This window comes from Ricinus communis, chromosome 2 (genome assembly GCF_019578655.1).
Source record: "Ricinus communis isolate WT05 ecotype wild-type chromosome 2, ASM1957865v1, whole genome shotgun sequence".
NCBI classification, from domain to species: domain Eukaryota; kingdom Viridiplantae; phylum Streptophyta; class Magnoliopsida; order Malpighiales; family Euphorbiaceae; genus Ricinus; species Ricinus communis.
In genome coordinates, this window is record NC_063257.1 from 24,680,815 (window position 1) to 24,702,913 (window position 22,099).

The window sequence follows — 22,099 nt, forward strand, 5'->3', positions numbered from 1 at the left end:
TTATCTCATGCATTAGAACATCATGATGATCTTACAAGCAATATTATAGTTGTTCCCTTAGTTTCTCTTATTGTCAATTATCATCTTGATGGTATTTTCTCTTCCTTTAATTATTTTTTGTTTAGTTTTGCCAAAGAGAGAGAAGTATACTTGATTAAGAAAAATTGGTAAAAGAGTATAATGAGAAAACCATACCTAGTTTTAGGGGGAGCAAACTCTAACTTATTCTTTATATAACCAATTACACTTATACATGACCAAATTTATATCTTTACTTAATTTGGTTGTCAAAATTAAAAAGGGGGAGATTGTTAACCTAAGAGTCTATTGATCTCTATTTTGATATTAACATCAAAATTAGATATTGCTAACATCATGTTTAAGTGTCTATATGGTAGTGCATTAAAGGATTTCAGGTTGGCCAAAGATTCCTTTAAGTTTCAAGAAAATCTCGCAATAAGACCTAAAATGCGCGAGGGTGCTTCTAGAGCACTGGGGCGCTTTTTGCATGACCAAAATCATACAAGTCATTGAAAAGTCCATCTGACATCTTGCCAATGACAAAGCGACACCTAGCGGTCAAAGAGTCAAAGCATCAAGAAGCGCGAGGGCGCTCAACCTTGGAGCTTAAGACTGAAAATGGCAGTTGATACCACGATAAGAAGCACGAAGGCTCTTCTGAGCACGAACAAGACAAGCACAAGGGCGCTTTCAAGGCACTAGGGCACTTTTCGTAATTAATGCGATGTCAATAACCATTGAGATATTAGCCACCAAGTCAGAGCCATATGTTTGGAGCCGTTGAAGCACCAACATCTCTTTTTAAAAAGCGCGAGGACGCTTGAAAAGCACGGAGGCGCTTTATATGACTTCGAGTAACTTTTTGCCTAGTCACCATTTTCATTTAATGAGTCTTGGACCAATTATCACGTCTCTAAAAGGTAGGTTTGTGTATAAATACCCCTCTTAAAAACTCAAGAAAATGAGTATGTTATTATGTCTTGTCCAAACTCTTACAAATTTATTTTTCAACTTTCTACACTTAATTTCCTTCTTTGTAAAGTGTATTAAGTTGAACCTCATTGTTCAACTAGAACTAAAAAGGATTGTTATGTAAGCCTTAGGTATTAAAAACATAATGAATTGGTTGTTAGGTAACCATTAATACTCAAGGGTTAAAGGACTTAGTGAGAGATTAGTTCATTAAGGGAAAAGATTTAGTGTTAGCCTTTGAAAACACCAAGTTGTTGGGTGAACTTGTAAAATCCAAAAGTTGTAATCTTAAAGATTATAGTGGAGTACTCAAGTGTGATCTTGAGGAGTGGATATAGGGAGGATTGTTCTTGAACCACTATAAACCTTTGTGTTAATCTTTCTAACCCCAACTCTTTTCCAATTCTTTTTCCTCTCTCTTTAATCCTTGTGTGTGACCTAAAATTATTCAATTCTGCAATTTGAGGTCACCAATTCAACCACCCCCCCCCCCCCGATCTTAATTTTAAGGGACTGCAGAATTCAGGAGAGACTGGAAAGACATGGCTGGGAGATTTATGGGCCAATACGGGTACAACACTAAGAATGAAGTGAGCACCCGAGACTTGGAAGCTCGACTCGAGAACTAGCTAATGGTCTTCGGTACTAGAAAGGCTCTAGTATGAACGCTCAGATCCGAAAGAAATGGCATACCCTAGGGGATTATGTCCAACATCATCGTAGGAAGTGCCTTAAAAGTAGTGATAGTAGACTAGCTAGAAATGTGGGTGCCCCTAGGACAGCGCGCAGGCCGCTCCTCCTCTGACTCTAATACCTGAGAAGCACTAGGTCAGGAAAACTGAAAATAAGAGGGAAATACTTAGACGACCATTTGACAGTTTTCAAGTAAAAGGAGAAATGGTGAGAAAGTACCTAAGTGATAATGTCTCTATCTTGGGGCACAAACCCCAATAATTGAGTAATGAAGGACTATAATCGATCCTCTGTAACCTGATGGTAAGCTTAGCCCTCGAGACACTCCACCAGCTCCTCATATTCTAAATCTGTTGTCTAGAACATGGAAGAAGGAGGTGACTTAGGGACCCCATTGGCAACTAGGTCCTCTCTCCCAACCATAAACTGCTTGCCTAAATACTATATTCAGCAAGTGGGTCCTGCAAGGAGTATCCTCTGGTGATGCATTTGCCCCTTGGAAGGCTCGCTTGAGTCGGATCTAGGCAGGATGTGATGCAAGGATAGATCTCCTGTTGACGACTATGAACAGCTGGAGACAAGAAGGAGGTGGTGGCTCTCGACTGGGTGAGAACACGTACACCGCCTTGGGTTGGAAGCAGCAATGACATCGTCGACTGGTTGATGCAGGGATGTGTTTCAAGGCAGGCCTCTCTTGTTGAACGCCCAAGGGATGCAGATGTCGAGAAGAGTAGAGCCCAGGTGACGTAAGCTGAAGATGAACACGATACCTCGAGGACAATCCGAAGATGGAAAACAGCCACGTGATGATGATGATGACGAACGAAACAAGAATGATGATCAAAGGTTATTTGTGTTTAAGATTGGGGACGACACGAATAAGAATGATGACATTGCGAATAAGGGGCAGAGTTCAAAGCTCTTAACAATGCCTTGTATAAAATTCAACGTGAGGAAAACAAACCAAGACCAATATCCCACATATATGGGAACCTTAAACCTAAGTTTCTAATAAAGGAAAGCAAGCTAAAACAAATAAAGTTTTTAATAAAGGAAAACAAGCTAAAACAAATAAAAACAAATAGCAATACAAAACCAAAGATGAAAGTTTAAGTTTAGGAAGTCTCTTCATGCCAAGTAGACAATGATAAAATCATGAAGGCGGGTGTGGAAGTTGAGGATGCTCCATTCCTTGTAAAAACCATGGTGACAATGCTCGAAGTGGCTTGAGCAATCGCTTTGGCACGAGCCCTCATGATAGGTCCGTTTTAACGAACGCTCAACATGTCTTCCTCTTGAGCCTCCGTCAATGTCAATGGTGGAACTGCATCATCTGGTGCTCGATATCGGCGGCTGATAGCATATAGGGGTCCTAGCTACATCAGTCCTTAAGCCAGTCAACACAAATCTAAAAGATACAAAGGTAAGTATTTGAACTTTGAATTTATAAATTAAACTAATATACTTTCCTTTTTACTTGATCCCAAGACAGAGAGTTATCCACATGCGGGCACATGTACTTATGCCTACTCTAGTGAGACGCTCCTACTAGAACCCAAGTGGCTCAAGGTCGTGAGAGACTGATAGGTTGAGTAACTACCAAGTGGCCGAGCTACAAGGCCCACACCTGTATTCAAACTATCAGCAAAAGATGTGCAATAAAAGTAACATGAATGCATAACAGAAAGGAGAAAGTACGTGTATGGCATGCTAGAAACCATAAAGCCTCTTGCTCCCACAGATTGTGATATCCATCTGCTGGTACATGTAGGCCAACATAACGGACCCCTAGTTGTATGAAGAAACCTGGTCCAAGTCTCTCAAGGGGGCCAAATAGTGGAGGTTCAATGAATTTCCTAAATCACATAACAGATTAGTCTCGAACAAGTAGACTAAGAAGGCTTGAGCCATCTGATCGACCTTCTGGGTGGAACGGGGAGTGAATCCTCTATAGTGGAGAGGAATGCTCCGATAAGCTAAACGTCGAGTGTTCTCATATGTAGGTAAGAACCCTAAAAAGTCAATAATAATTTTGGTCCCAAGCACCAAGGCTCTACTCATGGATGGCATCATCGTAGGGCATTGGGGGAACCTGAGAAGTCGATCCTTGTAATGACCAAGAAGGCAAGAGGATATAACATCAGCTCTCCCACCAGTGTGTGGAAGGTGTGGGTGGTATCCATCCACCGGGCGATTAGTGCATAGACTGAGGTGTGAGTGGTCCTTCTAGTTGTAGAAGGAAGGGTAACTACAAACTGACAAAACCCAGTATCACCTATTCAAGCCTGGATAGAGCTCGGAAGCTCATCAAACCATTCTTAGGCTCTGTAGAAGCTTTCGGTGAACCAGATCGATACAGTATCGATTTAAAAGCACAAAAACAGGTTTGGATACATATATACATGTATTAAAGTTAAGAATCAAATATGAACATTAAAAAATTTTAGTTTTTAAGCAAATCGATATGCATGAGGCTGTTTTAACTCGTGCATAGCCAATTCGGGCTATGTAGAGCCGCTCGGCACTATACAAAGCCAACCGGCACTAAGCAGGGCAAATCACCTGAGCGTACATTTGATCGACTATTCCTCTAGGGCAATTTTTTAACATTTTATGTGTTTTTTGACTGTATAAATAATAAATAAGCAAGAATAGCAAAAGAAAATACCTCATCAACGATTGGAAAAGCCCGCTGAATGCTCAATTTGGCCAAAAGGAGGATTCCCCCCCCCTCCCCTTTTAACCAACTCTAGGTCACTCTGGTGTGAAATCAGCAGTGAAAAGTCCTAATTCGATGTGATTAGGGTGCGACCTGCTGATCTAGAAGAGGAAATTGTCATTTCAAGACAAATTTGGATGGATTTGGTTAAGAATTGAGAGAGAAATCAAAAAAAGAGAGTAGAGAGAATTAGGAGGAAATTGGGTGAAATGAAAGAATGAAAGTAAAATAATAGATATATGTCCTAAAAGAGGCAAACTGCCATTTTGGTCCATGACCGGCAAATTACGTTTTGGTCCCTAGTTGGTAAATTACCAGTTTAGTCTTAAAGGACAAAAATATTCGAATTACATCCAATAGTTGGAAAACCATCATTGTATAGCTCAAAAGTGACAAATTAACCAGTTTGGTCCTTAGAATGAGAAAATCTTTAATTTTATCCCGAAGTGAAAAATTTCAATTCTTATTTCCTATGGTGGAAAGTAAATTAAGAAGGACGAGCGTGGTCCCTAAAATTAAGATGGGTGGGCATGCTCGCTAATCAATTTATGGCAAGCATGGTACCTAAATTAATTTATGAAGGGCGAAGTCCCTAATTTAAACCAAATAGAAAATCTGCATCAGATTGGTTATAGAAGAAAAAACCACAAAGCTAGAGGGAAGTCTCTGCATATATTTATCTTGAGGGGAGATCTTCAAGATGTGATGGGTGAAGTCCCTAAATTGACATCAAAGCTAGATAGAAAATCTACACCATAAAGCCAGAAGAATTTTTCGCACATAGTTTACTCGGAAAGAGGTCTTCGAGATATCACGGACCTACGAAGCGAAGCTTCTATAGCTCATATATCCTTTTATCTATATTCTTGATGTTTGTGATTTGTTTTGATTTATTTAATCATGTATATGTTTGTAAATCTCAACAAACCAGGGGCAAACTGTAAGCATCTGTTTTCCAAATCTAGATATCGGTAGAATTACGGAAAACCCGATGGCAAAAGTTGCTGCTTCTTCCGGGTCTCGAGGAGTTGAGAATAATCAAATCCCAGTTAGGATTACGAGTGATTATAAGCCAAATGTCATTTTTCTCAAATCAATTTGGACTAAATTGGTAAAAAAATCAAGTTTTAGGGTGAAATTGAAATAACTAGAAAGTTCAAGGACTAAATTGCATAAATTTCAAAAGTTGCCAACCTAGAGCCAATTGGCTTTCTGTATAGTCGGGCAGCTATACACAAAGCCTATCGGCTCTACATAAAGTTTATTGGCTCTACATAGTTCCAATTGGCTCATAATACAGTTTTTTTGTTGAGTATTTTTTACTCTAAACGCCAAACATTATTAAAATATATCTTCTATAAGGTTTTACTAATTACTATTTGAATTTTTAATAATTTTATGATTAATTCAATATTTATCAATAATTATCGTTCAAAACTGTTTTTAATAAATCCTTTAATTATTTAATCATTATTGGTGATTCAATAATTAAGGAGATGTAGATCTTGGATTCTAGAGTTTTCTCCTTCCTTCTCTATAAATAGAAAATAAAACCCTAAGCTAAGGAGTTAGAACTTCTTGGCAGAGAATGATCGATAAACTTTTTAGGAAAACATACTGTGATTTCTGAAAACTAAACACTAAACCCCAAACAATTTGGATACCTACCCGATCTTTGAATCAACCTCCTCCTCTGCTCTTGAGACTCTAGTATTTTCTTAATACGGTGAAAACTTGAGAATTTCTAAACTCATTGCATCATTTTGATTCCTTTTTTCTTTAATACTTTTGTTTATGAATCTAGCAACATGCTTAGGGTTTATATGATAAATGATGCTTATTGATTATTTATATGTTTTTGTATGATTAGATCTAGGAATGCCATGTTTAAATCTGATAACTTGTCAATTTTATTAGGAAAGCTTAATAGGTTTTTGAAATCTGATAAGTTATGGAAGTATATTTATTGGATTTGAATCTAATAATTTCCATGTTTGTCATTAGATTTTGGGTTTTGTTATCAAATTCACATGATTAGCTTAGACTTCTTTATTTTCATGTCATTTAGGAAAATTGTCATATTTAATGAATCTGCTTGTCTACTATAAGTCCATGTCTTATTGTTTTGCCCTAAAATTAACTTATTTATGCATTTCATTATGTATTACAAGTGTATTGACCAACATTCACGTGTTTTGTACATGTACATCGACTGCTTGGGAGTTTGGAGTGTCTATTCAAATTTGGCCTAAGAAAAACCCTAGAGCCGAGTGGCTCTATGCACAGTCGATCGACTATATGTAGAGCCGATTAGCTCTGTGACACAGCCAGTCTACTGTTCATTTCTCAGTAACCCGTTTTGCTGATTTTTGAATATTTTAAATGATTATTCAGCCTTATTTGCATATTTTAGTCAATTTTGAGTTAGTTTAGTTGTCGGAAGGTTTTAATAACTTAGCAATTTTCCTTTTTTTTATTTTTCTTTATTTTTAACAACCTGTGATGACAATGCATTTTTAACTAATTGACAATTAAAACTGATCACCTAGACTTAGGGCTTTTAATTTGGATCTTGGCATGAAAATTGTAGTCCATTAGGTTAATATAATGGTAATTGGGCTTAAAGGTAAAACTAATTACATTTAGGTGGGCTTTGCTATGCTAAATAAATAAATAGATAGACTCACTTAGACTTAGACAACTAAAACGGGCTTTGGCATGTAAAATGTAGCTCATTTAGGATTAATAATGGTAATTAGAACATAACCTATAATAATTGGCCTAGACTAAGCGAGCTTCTTTTGCATAACTAAATAGTTAACTAGGATAATCAAATAAATGAGAAATTGGGCTAAGCTTAATGGGCTAGAACTAGGTGAACCTAACATGCTAGATTGTTTGATGTGTAGAAAATTATTATGCTGCATTTATAGAGACTAAGTTATTAATTAATAAAATTAGAAATAGGAATATGTAAATAAGGAAGTTGGCTTCCGGATCCATCTTTGGATGTAGCGATGCTTCCTAATGGAATCTAGTTATGCCATTCAATTAGAAAAGATGTCCCGGTGATTTATCCGGGTGGCAACTCCCTTTCTCCATGACTAGTTAGCGTGTTTTCAATTATGTTGAAAAGTCTTGCAGTGCCGTAGTCGCTAAAGATAATTTGGTACGCACCCAAAACCGCCACCCATAATTTGTTGTGTAATCCATGTGTTAGCTCAATTCATGGACAAACAAGCTGATGTGCATTTGTAAGCTGCATTCAGAGTGCTTAGATACTTAAAATGTTCACCAAGATAACACATTTTTATTTCTGTTACTTCATATATCACTTTGAAGGAATACAATGATAGTGATTGAGCTGGATGTATTGAGTCTAAGAAGTTTTTAACTAGATTCTATGAATTTGTTGGAAATTCGCTTGTTAGTTGTAAGTCTAAGAAGCAAGAAACTCTATAGCAGCAGAATATAGGGCCATGGCATCAACAGTGATAAAAAATATGGATTTTATAATTGTTGAAAGATTTACAACTAGAAGAGCTTTATTGTAGCAATATTTCAACAATTCATCTATCAAACAATCTAATGTTTCATAGAAGGACAAAGCATATTAAAGTGGATTGCCACTTTATTAAAGGAAAGATTGTTGAAAAGTTGATTAAGCCTATTCATCTTACCACAACAGAGCAGTTAGCATTTGTATTTAATAAGGCACCTAGTCCGAGCCAATTTTATAATCTCCAGAACAAGATGAGTAAAATTAATATATATGCATATATTGAGAGGGAGTGTCAAGGAGAAGAATAGTTAGTTTAGGTTTGTAATTTAAGTTGTATAGCTGGCAGCTTAATTAGTAATTAGTTGTAGAGTTAGCTAAACAGGTTTAAAAGGTTAGCTTAATGTATTATGAGTATGAATACTTCTTTTCTTGATCAAAGTGACTTAGATCACATTATTCAGTCATAATCTCATTTACTTTCATCCTTAGCTGAGGTTGAGAATGTATATCTTTCTCGGACGATTTTAAGAACATGTATCTTGAAATAAATCCCTAAAGTACTTTCTAAGGGAATTAAACTCTAATTAACAAAGAAAAAGCATTGTTTTTACTAATTAGACTGACCCTCTTAAGTAATTTTAGTGCATTTTTAATATTACTTCTCTAAATGTTAAATCTAAAATGATGAGATACAGGAGCGCACTATGGCTAATAAAAAGGACTGTTAATAAATTACATTAATATTAAGAAAAGGATAATTACTATTTACCTACTGTGTTTTTTCATATTATACTAGTTACTGCTTGACATTTAAAAAATATATTATTTTCCTTCTATTTTGTAATTTTATACTAAAAATCCCTTCCGTTAGAATTTCTATTACGGAATCGTTAATTAAGTTTGGTTTTATATTATTTGCCCCCTAATTTTTGTGTAATATACATATTGCTTCCTATATTTTATTTATTACACTAAAATCCCCTTACTTTTTGAAAGTTAATGTAATTAAGGATCTAAATTGATAAAAAAATATAATTTGATCTTCAAACTTTTTTATCAAAGTTACAATTCTATTATAACAAAATTAATAATAATAATACTATCTATTTTATTTTAACAACTTAAACTTAAATTATATGAACATTTGGTATTTTAATTAATATATGTACCTTTAAAATATTTAAATTTTACTAGAATTTAATTATGCTAAAAATTAGAGTAATTAAAAAAAAATAATTCATTATTTTTATACAGACACTAAAATTGATTTTTGTATAAAATTTAGACAAAAGAGTTTTAATATAATAAATAGACTATAAACGACAATTTGTATATTACATCAAAGATCAAGGGTTAAATAGTATAAAATCAAATCTAGTTAACGGTTGTTTATCGAAATTCTAACAGAATGAGTTTTTAATATAAAGTTATAAAATAAAAAAATAAAAAAATATATTTTTCAAATGTTAAGAGATAACTAGTATAATATGGATAAATATAAGAGGCAAATAGTAATTACCCCTTAAAGAAAACTTCGACTTTTTTGTGTTTTAGACCTTTTCGTAAAATATAAATGGTTAACCGGCTCAAAGCGACAAAAGTTTGTATAAGTTAATGATGCATGAAATTTCAATTAGTTTCTAAAAAAAAAAAAAGAAAAAAAAAAAGAGAACTTCAATTAGATTAAGTTGAAAAGTAGAATAGGAAAGAAAGATGTTCGTTGCAAGTGAATGAAGGCAAGCAAAGAACATTTACTTTTTAAGAGATTGTAGCATTTAAATGAAAACGGAAAACTCTGCCTTTGCAATTCCTTTTATATTATTATAATATGAAGTTGGGAAGTGGAGTTTTGGGGCAGGAGCGAGAAAAAACGAATCGAATCCACCATTTCAGTTTCCTTTTGATCGTTTTCGATTCAATTATAATTCTTAAATTTTAAAATATTTTAGAATATATTACATTAGGAAAGTTCGGTTAAATTTTGGATACTCACTATTTATTTTTTATATTTTTCTATATTATACTAATTATTTTATAACATTTAAAAGATATATCTTTTTATTTTTTTATTTTATAATTTATACTAAAAACTCTTCTCGTTAGAATTTCTGTCAAAGAATCATAAATAAAGTTTAGTTTTATATGCTTCTTAATTTTTTGTGTAATATACAAATTTCTCCTTATATTTTATATATTGTACTAAAATCTCCTTACTTTTTGAAAGTCAATATAATTAAGGATCTAAATTGATAAAAAAATATAATTTAATTTTTAAAACTTTTATCAAAGTTACAATTCTATTGTAATAACATTAATAATAATATACTATCTATTTTATTTTAACAATTTAAATTTAAATTATATAAATTTTTGATATTTTGATTAATATAAGTACTTTCAAAATATTAAATTTTACTAGAACTTAATTATGCTAAAAATTAGATTAATTAAAGAACACTAATTTATTACTTTGTACAAACACTAAAATTAACGTTTGTATAAAAATTAGATGTAATATCCGAAATTTTTCTTTAATAATGATAATAATAATAATAATAATAATAACAATTAATAAATGAGTTTTTATTTAAATTAATTTTATTTTATTTTTATTTGGTTTAATTTGGAATGATTTAATGAAAATTTTAATGCTAGACAAATAAATGAGTTATTTTCCATATCCAATTAGTTTGATTTTTAAGAAATTAATTAAGTAAATTCTTTGATAAATAAATTATATTTTTGGTTATGCAAATTTTTTTCCCAAATGAATATATATAAATTAAACTATATTTGAGAGTTATGGAAGAATTTGTAAAGGATATTTTTTATAAAAGAATTTTTGGAGAAAAGGGTATTTTAATTAGCTAATGGTGTAAAATTCTAATTGGAAATATTTAGCAAATTGATTAATTAAATTAATTGTGTGTTAGGACTAAATTGGAAATTTATTAAAAGTATAATTTTATTAATATGGGGTTTTAATGAAAATTTGTATGTTGGTATTTTTGTAATTAAATATGTCGGCAAGGGCTTTTTGATAATTTTATATTTAAAAGCAAGGGTAAATATGTAATTGTGTATTTTCAATAATTCTAATTTGGCCCAAATTAAATAATTAGGGGCTTAATTGAAAAGCTAAAGAAAAATTTAGGGGTTAATTGGAATTTCTGCAGTATGAAATTGTTGTAATTAAAAAAGTTGAGGGATTAAATTGTAAGGAAGATAAATGCAGGGACCAAAAGACGATATGGAGAGGAAAAGAAAGAAAAGAAAGAAGGAAGGAAAGGAAGAATAAGAAGAGGGAAGAGGAGATCGGGCCGTCGCGGGCACTGCCGACAAAGCAGTGGCGTCGGCGGCAATGGCGGCCGCGGCAGACGCCAAGAGGAAGGCAGCGGCTTTCGAATGCCATTTCAGGCGTTTCCGGCGGCGTTGGCGACCGAGTCAGCTGGCGATCGACTCCTCTCGGTGTGAGCTTTCTTTTGGCGACAGCGGTGACGCGAATGGTGGCCAGAGATGGAAGTTCACGGTGGAGAGAGAAAGTGGGTGGCAGCCGCGTTTTCCAGCTTTTCCGACAAGCTCTGGCGGGGATGGATGATCGGAGGATAATATCCGGACTCCCCTTAGCTCAAGCTTCGCAATGGCACCGGTTTCGGGGCAATCAGACCCCTTTTGCAAATCGACGGCCGAGATCGTCTGTAAATCTCTTCGGACGATCGAGGGTCGGATCGGGAGATCAGAAGTGGAGATCGTCATCAGCGCGTCGTTTCGAGTCAGTTGGTGTGTTTGGATCGTCGATCAAACTCCGGCGGCTGGAGGCGAGTCAACCAAGCGATCAAGCGTCTCGGTAATTCTCTGACCGTTGATTTTAGAATTCTTTGGTAAAGTTATATGTTTATTGAATTGTGTTGAATGTTAGAAAATATTGTGTATTAAAATATTTGTTTGTCGGACTGCCTGCCTTAGGTTGTGTCTTATGATGTGTGGCAGAGTCGGAAAATTAGTGAAGTCTTGGGGACCCAACTCCCGTTAAAATAAATTGTTGAATATTTGAAGTGTTTTCTGGCAGGTACTGGACCCGTTTTACGGAGGGTAAATGTCCATATTATAGGGGAGGTTCTGCCGAATTTTCAGTAGAATTTACCCGAGTCGAGATTCTTAGACAGTCAGTCCTAGGGATCTAGACCTAGGGTTAATTGTCAACTGTTTCAGCGTTATTGATAAATTATTTTTTGTGATTAGATAAATTCGTCAGTTCCGCTCGCTCCATCTGAGGTATCGGAGCAGAGCTAGGAGGTCGTCAAAGCTGTGAGTTAAAGTCATATATCTGCTTACGTGTGTCATGCTAATATTTTACATTATATCTCTGATCAAATGATTAATATTTTGACTATTTAGTTATGTACTGTTTATACATGTTTCATTTCCGCATTATGATTTTCATTGATTTTGTCTTGACTCGGGATGGGACGGCAGTAGAATATACTATTTTGATGAGTGCACTGGTATGAATCCGAGAGTGATGGAAAAAGGATAAATTGGTAAATTTAAAAAGGTAAGTTAGGACTTGCCCTAGTCGAGCGTCGTTCTCTAGGCTTAGTAGAGTGTGTTTGCCGAAGTAAAGGTCCTTGGTCGAGCATTGCTCTTTGGGCGCCGGCTTATTTGGAAACCTAAGTGACCAGACTAGAGTTAAGGACCCTGGTCGAGTTTCGCTCTCTGGGCGCCAGTCTTATTGGAGTAAGAGAGTCGAAAAGCTAAGAGTATTAGTGATAATTAGTGGCTGAACTAGATTTAAGGACCCTGGTCGAACTTCGATCTCTGGGCGCCAATTCTGTTAGAATGAGAAAGTCAAGATGTTAGTGTTGAGAGTAGGATTCTACTGAGGTATCCCGTCCCGTTGTATATGAAGATTATATTTTTATTTTTTTTATTTAAGCATGGCATGACACGAATATTGTTGCATGACATAAGGTTTATTTCCAAATAAATAAATGTGTTATTGAAGTGTTCGAAATTATTTTTTTGAGATATATGATTTTAACTCACTCCCAAGACTGATAGTCTCAATTTTACTGTTTTTTAGATCCGTGATTGTTAGACTTCCCACAGCTTTTATCTAGTAACCCGACTCCTTTATCATCGGGTGATGTAACTGACTTAGTATGTTAAATTGTAAAATTCTTAGATTCTCCGCAGTAGAAATAATAGACTTGTCAATTATAAATTATTGTAGTTTTCAGGTCTTGCCTAATTCTTCTGGCAGACCGAATTCAATATGTGGAATGTAATGGTTAAGAAATTGTGACATCAGTAATATTAGATAAGATTTAATGGAGTTAGTGAGTGTCAGGCTTACTACGGGATTCGGTGGCCTTACGCTTACCCATTCTCTAGTGCCGGTCATGGGCCCACAGATCGGATCATGATATTAGATAAGGAAGTTTTAGTATAATAAATAAACTATAAAGAATAATTTATATATTACACTAAAAATCAGAAGCAAATAGCATAAAATCAAATCTAGTTAACTGTTGTTTATAAAAATTCTAATGAAAGAAGTTTTTAGTATAATATTATAAAATAGAAAGATAAAAAATATATATTTTTAAATATCAGAAAATAACTAGTATAATATGGATACATACAAGAGACAAATAATAATTATCTCCTAAACTCTTAACTTTAGTTACTATAGTATATATACGTTATAATATTTAATATTATAAACATACTTTATATAATTTGATTATTTTTTATAGGAATAAATTATTTCTATTAACTAAAAATGAGTATATTTTAGTCAAATATATTAAAAATATAAAACCATTATTTAATTTAGAAATAAAAAACTAAAAAACCAAAACCGAATTAAATATCTATTTTGCTTCCTAAATTTGGTTCAATGTAGTATTTCGAGAAACTTCGAACTTTCAGTTTTTTTTGGTTCGGTTCAAAGGCGGAACCAACCATTTGCTCAACTAAGTTTGGGTATGTTACAGAAATGGGACTCGAGATCTTGACTGTGGTAACTGGACTTGGAACAAAACCGATGAGACAACACAAACAAAATGAAGTAGAGCTCACCAAAAAAGAAAAATAGACCTCACCCACTTTGTAGTCTATCTCAATATACCAAAGTCCAAAGACTTGTTTTGCATGGCCCCATTCCAGAGAAACCCAGTTACCCTCTTCTCCAAATATTTCATAAATGTAACTAGCTTATTGGGTGCATCCTCCTTTTCTTTATTTGCATGGTTTTTGTGATTTTGTTTTCATTTAAAGTGTTCTCATATCATATTCAACGAGAAATTAATTTTTGTATAGATTAGTGCGCTATAAACGGAAATTTTTTTCAACAATGAGATTATTTTTAACTAAAAGATATTTTTAAATTTTTAAATTTTTAAATTTATACCTATAAATTTAATTAGTGAATTTGAGTAAGGGTTTAATTTTTCTTTTTTACTTATTACTTTTTAAAAAGATATTCCAAAATTCAGTCAGCTTGCTATTGGAGCCACACCATATTCGTGAGTTTGTAATTTTCTCGCTCCTTTTTAACTTTCCAAGAGAAGGTTTTTGAAAAGAAAGAAAAAAGAAAAAACATCTCTAGGAACTGCAGCCTTGACCCCGATGGATGGGGATTTGTATTGGGTATATCTGTGTGGATAGAGAAAACTTGCAGACAAACCAATCTCCACTGTTTAATTTAATGGAGAAAATCTAACCTCACATCACAAGCCACCTACAACAGCAGCAATATTTAACTCACGTGAAGCCATCTCAGCTGCCTCTCACATGCCCACAACAGAACAGGAAAAGAAACAAGCAAAAAAGAAATGACCCGCTATTTCAAATTGTATAGCAACTAGAAACCTTTTTCTTATTTTCTTCTGTATGCCCTTTCCTTTAATTTTTGGTCACCCTTTATCAAAATCTTCAGCTTTTGCTTCTTTTCTTTATCTTTCTTTCTTTTCTTTCTTTCTTTCTCTGTCCCTATGGGTTGTTGTGATGTGTATGTTGGCAGTGGCAGCAGCAAATCTTGTTGCAGTGTTGTATTAAGACATTATGGGTGTCTTGCAATATTTTGTTTAGTGTTGTTGTTAGAGACCCAGATAGCAACTTCAGCTTTGATAATGAGCATGAGGAACCACCACAAGAAGCACAACAACAGAAGACCAATGCTGCAAGCTAATCAGAGCACCTGTGCATTGTTTGTGGGCACTTGGGTTAAAGATGACACTTACCCTCTTTACCAATCTTCACATTGTCCAGTTATTGACCCTCAATTTAATTGCCAAATGTACGGCCGACCTGACTCTGATTACCTCAAGTATAGATGGCAGCCTCTCAATTGTGAGCTCCCAAGGTAACAAATTGGCAGTGCTTGCTTTACATGTGGGTTTCTTTATTTATTGATTGATTGTTGATAGTTGATAATATATATGTATAAATAGGTTCAATGGGGTGGAATTTTTGCTCAAAATGAAAGGCAAAACAGTGATGTTTGTTGGTGACTCCCTTGGGAGGAATCAATGGGAGTCTCTGATTTGTTTGATTTTAGCGACTGTGCCTTCAACAGCTGCTACCCAAATGAGCAGAGGAGATCCTTTCTCCATCTTCAAGTTCTTGGTATTGTTTTTCTTTTCTTTTTATTATTCTCTCAAGGAAGAAAAGAAGCAACTAATGTTGTGATGGCATAGCAATTGGGAGCCTCCAATAATGTCATATTCACTAGCTGGCATGCACTTTATTAGGGCTATGTATCATTGAGTTTGAGTCTCTATCCTGTTGAGTCATTAATTCAGTGAAGGTGATTGATTATATTCATGGGTTCTTAGTTACTTTTGATATTTAGCGTGTTTTTAGTTCAATTGTTTGGCATCCTGTTGATTGTTAAAATGAGTAGCTTTAGAATTATTTTGTTCTAATAGTTTTTCTTTTTAAATTTTTTATAAATTATTTTTACCAAGTGTCTTAAACTAATTAATTTTTTTTTGTAAAATACATTTTAAATTTTAAAAATTAAAAATAACAAATCGTTTACAACTATGTAAATTGCTGACTCTTATTATTAGGATGATTATAAATAACAAGATAACATAAGTTAATTAAAAATCAATAAGATATTCAATATTTTAAAATTATTATTATATTTTAAAAATATTAACATTTTAAACTATTTTAAGTGATTTCGCAATAAAGTTTTAAAGTTTTAAATTTTATAAATATAATAAATATAAAAATTATGTAAAGAACTTTATTAATTATATATAATATTAATACCAAAAAAATAAATTAATATACTATCTTTTATTATTTTTTCGAAAAGTACTATTTTTTATTACTAAGAAGTGCCTTTTCATCCTAAATCGCAGACGTAGCATTTATTAATGCCAACTCACTTTTTTGGCCCACTAAAATGGAAGAAAACAATTTAGCAATGGAAGGAACATATACCCTATATGTTGGATGGAGTCTTAAGCTATAGTTTTTGAGTTGTAATTTAGGGAAACTCTTGTGTAGCTGGGATATGTACTCACTTATATATTAAAATTATAAATATTTAGTATATGTTAATTAATTTTAAAGACTAAAACATATATCAATTATTTAAAATATAAAATAACTGTATGTATATCTCATTTCACTATTAGTCATAATACATAAGTAAAAGTTTCGCATAATTTATATAATATTCATGTGATTTGGCAGGATTATGGAGTGTCCATAGCGTATTACAAAGCTCCATATTTAGTAGATATAGATGTGGTGCAAGGGAAAAGAATCCTAAAGTTGGAGGACATTTCGGGCAACGCAAATGCGTGGAGACACGCAGATGTTTTGTTGTTTAACACTGGTCATTGGTGGAATCATCAAGGCTCTCTTCAAGGGTTGGTATTGTACCTTTTTTCTTTTACTTTTAGCTTGCGCAAAAGAATAGACAAACCGAATCAACTAAAATCGAATTAAAAAGATTAAGTTAGTTGAATCGGTGGATCTATTTTTTATTATTATTTTTGTTCTTAAAGAATTTGATTAATTGGTCGATTAGGATTCTTAATTCGAAACCAACACGGTTAATCAAATCACCTAGTTTTTGTATTTTATTAATTTTATGTTTTTTATATAATTATAAAACCTTAATTATATATCATGTTCTAAAAATATATTTTTGAAATTTAATAATATATATATTTGAAATATAATTTATTAAAATAATTCTTCAAATTGTTACCATTTAACCAAATACTGGTTAATTGATCTTATTTTCTGAGTCAACCAACCAATTTTTAACCCAACAGTTTTTAACTTTTAGTTCTGTATTTAGTTCAAAAAATAAAATAAAATCAAAATGATTATTATTACTTTTTTTCTTATGGTATGGTTTTATTCCTTAATTACTGTACAAATAAATAAACAAATGTTCATAATTTTATAAAGTCCAAAAAAAAGAAAAGTAAATTTGTTTGTTTAAATGATGAAAAAGGGACTTGTTGCAGGTGGGATTACATGGAATCAGGAGGCACATATTACCAAGATATGGATCGTTTGGTTGCTTTGGAGAAAGCATTAAGAACATGGGCCAATTGGATCGATTCCAATATTGACACTTCTGCTACTACCCTCTTTTTTCAATCCATCTCTCCCACACATTACGAGTAAGCAGTAACTACCCTCTCTCTCTCTCTTTCTCTCTACATTTTGTGTATTGTGCCATACGATACCATATGCTACTTTTCACCTCATGGCTTCAAACACTAAATATTCGGTCTAATCTTTACCTATAATCTGGGTAACTAGTGGACCCAATAAGTGTTGCAAGAGGAAATTTCTCGCCTCAACATTAGTCCAAAAGACTACAGGACACGTATTAGTAATTTCTCCAATTTTACTTGTAAACTGGGTAACTAGGAGGACTAATAAGGTTTTGAAAGATGAAATTTCTTCTCTAAATTAAGTTCGAATGGATAATAAATACATATTAGTGGATTTTAATTTAAGACGTATTTTATAAATTCTATAAGTAAAGAAAAATCAATGGATGAAAAACAGATTAATGCATCGGTCCATAAATCAAAATTCATCTAAAAGTTTAGAAAAGTCTAATAAATCTACCGACATGCTTCAATGCCTTATCACATGCACTGCCATTCACATGTGTCGGTGGTAACGCTGAGTCAAAGGACTTTTGCCCTTTTGCTACCAATGGCCATCACGAATTGCAGGCTTATGTCTGTTTGTTTGGTTTTAATTTTCTTATTTTATTTCTTTTAGTTATTATTTTATTTTATTTATTTTTAAATGTTGAACAGGAGGGAGAATTTATATTTTTAATTTTTAGAATATTTTAGATTAATTTATATTTTTATATTTATTATTATTCATATTTTAAATTAAAATCAATAAGAATTACTTTCTTTTACTTAAATATAATGAATATATAAAATATCATTTATTATTGTTAGAAGTTGTATTTATCTCACATTCTTCGGTTATTGGGCTATTATAATATATATAAGTGGACTAGGCACATTCTTCCTTGGAACTAGCTTTTGGGATGGGTTCTATCCAAGTCCATTTATCATGGTATCAAAGTCAGCATTTTCTCTACGATGATAGGTTTTTGGTTCCGACCCGTTTGTATGTCACGCTAAGCGTGAGGGAGGATGTTAGAAGTTGTATTTATTTCATATCGCTTGGTTACTAGGCTATTATAATATATATAAGTGGATTGGACACCCTCTTCCTTTAAGCTAGCTTTTAAAATGAGTTCTACCCAAATCTATTTATCAATTACTTTTATATATATATATATATATATATATATATATATATATATATATATATAATATATTAAGAAATAAAACTAAATATTGTTCAGTTTTATTTAATTGAAACACTTCAAAAGCGAATTGATCCAACTAAAGGTTTTTCAGTTTTCATTAATCTTGGCATGTGATATTTAGATAATTAGTCTTACTGGCGAAACTATAAATTAGCTTAGGAACATTATTATTTCTTTTATAAATAGAGCTAAAATAAAAGTATTAAAGATGATATTAACGAGAATAATTATGATATTGTGATTAATATAAAATATAGTAATATATGAAAATTAAAATAAATAACTAAAAATACATGACTGAAATTAAATTAAATAATAAGAGTAGAGCTATAAGTATAAAATTTTCAGGAGGCAATATTTTTTTTAACAAAATCTAAACTTCACAGGAGATATTTGTAGTTAAGAAAAATTTTAGGGGACTCTGTCCCCCTCAGTCATCTATTTAGTCTTTCCCCGCCCTATTCTAACACTTGATTTAATAATTTAATATTAACGAGTCAATTTTTATATTTTTTTACGACTGTTATTATTATTGTAATTATAAAATATTAATATAAATTAAATTATAATAAAATTTAAGATTATTTTTGATATTTTATAATAATAAATTAAATATTTTTGATACCTTTCTTAAGTATTTTTTATATTTTAAAAAACTCTATTAGTGCAACAATATAAAATTATATTAAAAATACCTATTAATTGGCTTTTATGATATAAATTAATACTATAAATATAATTAATATTACTTTTTAAATTAAAGATTATATAATTAAAAATTAATTTATTAGTTAATATTATATTAAAAATATAATTTAAAATTTTATTTTCTAAAATTACAATCATTGGTTAATAAGAAAAGTAATTTGTTAGTTAAACATTAAAAATATAATTAAAATTTTATTTTCAAGATTAGAATCATTATTTAAATAGAAATATAACTTAATAAATAAATTAGTAGAAAAATTATAAAATTACATAATAAGCTTTAATATCACGTGTCAAAAGTAAATATACATGTCAAAACAAAAATTCTATGTGTCAAAATATGTGAGACATGTCAAAAATATTTTATATCTCAAAACTTAATATATATATATATATATATATATATATATATATATATAGATATAGAGATATAGATAAATGCATTTCTTTTATTCATTTAGTAATTTGGTCTGTTAGTTTTAAGAAATTTTTTTATCTAGGCTTGGTGTATGTTTTTACTTATAAATTCAAACCAATAGATGATCGATCCAATATTCATTAGTTTTAAATAATATATAGTATGTGTCAATCATCCAATATTGAAGTGTAAAACACTCATATATATCAGTCACTCTCTTATTAATTGTGGTGTACATACTAAGCCTATGTAAGAATTTCTTTAGTTTTAAATATGAAATAATTACAAAAATAGTGGTGAACTTGTTAAGATTTGACAATTAAGTATTTAAACTTTTAAAAGTTACATTTTGATTTGTGAATCTAGTAAATGTTTATAATTGAGTGTATTTTAAGATTTTAGATCCGCAACTACTATTAACTTTTTATATATACTCAATTGTAAACATTTACTAGGTTCACATATTAATTTGTGGCTTTTAAAAGTTTAAACACGCGATTGTCAAATTTTTATAAGTTTATACACTATTTTTGTAATAATTCAGCTTCTTTGATATAGGTGACCGGTTCCATATACTTAAATATTAATAAATTCTTTTACATACTAAACCGATTGTCAAATCTTAAAAAGTTAATATATTATTTTTATAATTATTCTTCAAATATATATAGTTTTATTTTTATGAACATGTTTTAAATATGAGCAAGTGATAAATGATTCATTCATTATTGTGTAAATTGTATTATGACAGTCCTAATGAATGGAGTGCCGGGGCGGCGGTGACTACAACAAGAAACTGCTATGGAGAGACGACACCAATGAGTGGAACAATGAACCCAGGAGCATACCCTGATCAAATGAGGGTAGTGGATAATGTGATTAGGCACATGCAAACTCCTACGTACCTGTTGGACATCACAATGCTCTCAGAACTAAGAAAAGACTGCCACCCATCAATTTATAGCGGTGATCTTAGCGCCGATCAAAGGGCAAACCCTGGCCGTTCTGCTGACTGCAGCCACTGGTGCCTCCCTGGATTGCCTGATACTTGGAACCAATTGTTCTACACTGCCTTGTTTTTTTAAGCCTAATGCCATGTATTAACAGTCTTTTCTTTACTAACTGCCTAATACCTATTACGAGAGGATGCGTAATAGCAACCCTCAGAATTCAATTTTATGATTATATTGATTGTTGGGTTAGAGAAGAAGTGTAGTTTTTGTGCTAATTAACCTGTAAATGATATTATTTGCCATTAGAAATAAGATTTAAGTATCTTATTTTCATTGGTTATGCTTGTTCTTGTTTTTCTTTTTGTATTGTTTTTGTTTACAATTAACTAAGGTTTGTCATTGTTTGCTACAAAACCAAATAAAAGGTTTGCATCGTCCAACCATCGATTTTGGTTGAGTTTGGTTGTACATTACTTTGGTTCAACTTTGGTTTGCAATCTTATTCAAGTTTTGGGTTGGACTTTTTTGGTTTGACAGTTCAGGACCAAATTGACCGATATATGCTCCTAGTCCATTGGAAAGTTTATTCCTCTATCGAAAAAGTCTAATTAAAAAAATCCAAGCTTAATCTTTTATGACGTAGATATAAGGTTATCAATAATTGTATTAATTGAAACGCACTAATTCACATATGTCTTTATTAGTTGGTACTAGTTGAAAGAAATAAAATTCATATATAATATTTGCTTAGATGATAAATGTAAATAACTACCAGCTTTTAGTCCAGTGGCCAGAGACTTATTTTTAGAGTTAGAGGTTTCAAGTTGAAGTTTGAAAGCTTCATCTTCAGTCTGTTTTTCATGTTTAGGGTTTTAAAAGTGTATTTTGCATGATAGAATGATATTTTGGAGCATGTTTAACTTTTGTTTGATATGTGTTGAGGTTAGATTTATACCTTTAAGCATGCTTTGGGACTAGTTTAATACAAATGGGTTAATGCGCCTGTATTAGCTTAAGTCTTATTTTCTATACGCTAATCCCTTAACTAGTGGTATGTTTAGGATTAGATGATTGTCCATTTTCTGTTAAGTAAAGACAATAAAATGTCCTCGTAATAATATGGTCAGTAACCAAGCTAGGTTAGTATAATTAAGAAACCAAAAGCTTTAAAATTTAGTGGAAGCCGGACTTTGTGTGCGGGCGTATTAGGGTGCCTAACCCCTTCCAGCACGTACCTAACTTTTCGAACCTAATCTCTGATTCA

General features: G+C 32.0%; 1 protein-coding gene across 1 annotated transcript; it reads left to right on the plus strand.

Moving 5' to 3' along the window:
* The first annotated feature begins 14,509 nt into the window (after positions 1 to 14,509).
* LOC8286039 (protein PMR5) lies at positions 14,510 to 21,168 on the plus strand. Its single transcript, XM_002526335.3, has 5 exons — positions 14,510 to 15,276; positions 15,365 to 15,539; positions 16,623 to 16,801; positions 17,411 to 17,569; positions 20,634 to 21,168. The coding sequence occupies exons 1-5, from the start codon at positions 14,906 to 14,908 to the stop codon at positions 20,965 to 20,967; spliced, it is 1,218 nt and encodes a 405-aa protein (XP_002526381.1). The 5' UTR covers positions 14,510 to 14,905; the 3' UTR covers positions 20,968 to 21,168.
* The last annotated feature ends 931 nt before the right edge of the window (positions 21,169 to 22,099 follow it).

Excerpts from the sequence above, each read along its gene's own strand:
- LOC8286039 (XM_002526335.3), top strand. The coding sequence starts at position 14,906 with ATGGGTTGTTGTGATGTGTATGTTGGCAGTGGCAGCAGCAAATCTTGT. Across the intron at positions 16,802-17,410 it reads CATCAAGGCTCTCTTCAAGG|GTGGGATTACATGGAATCAG; the intron begins GTTGGTATTGTA and ends GACTTGTTGCAG. Across the intron at positions 17,570-20,633 it reads ATCTCTCCCACACATTACGA|TCCTAATGAATGGAGTGCCG; the intron begins GTAAGCAGTAAC and ends GTATTATGACAG.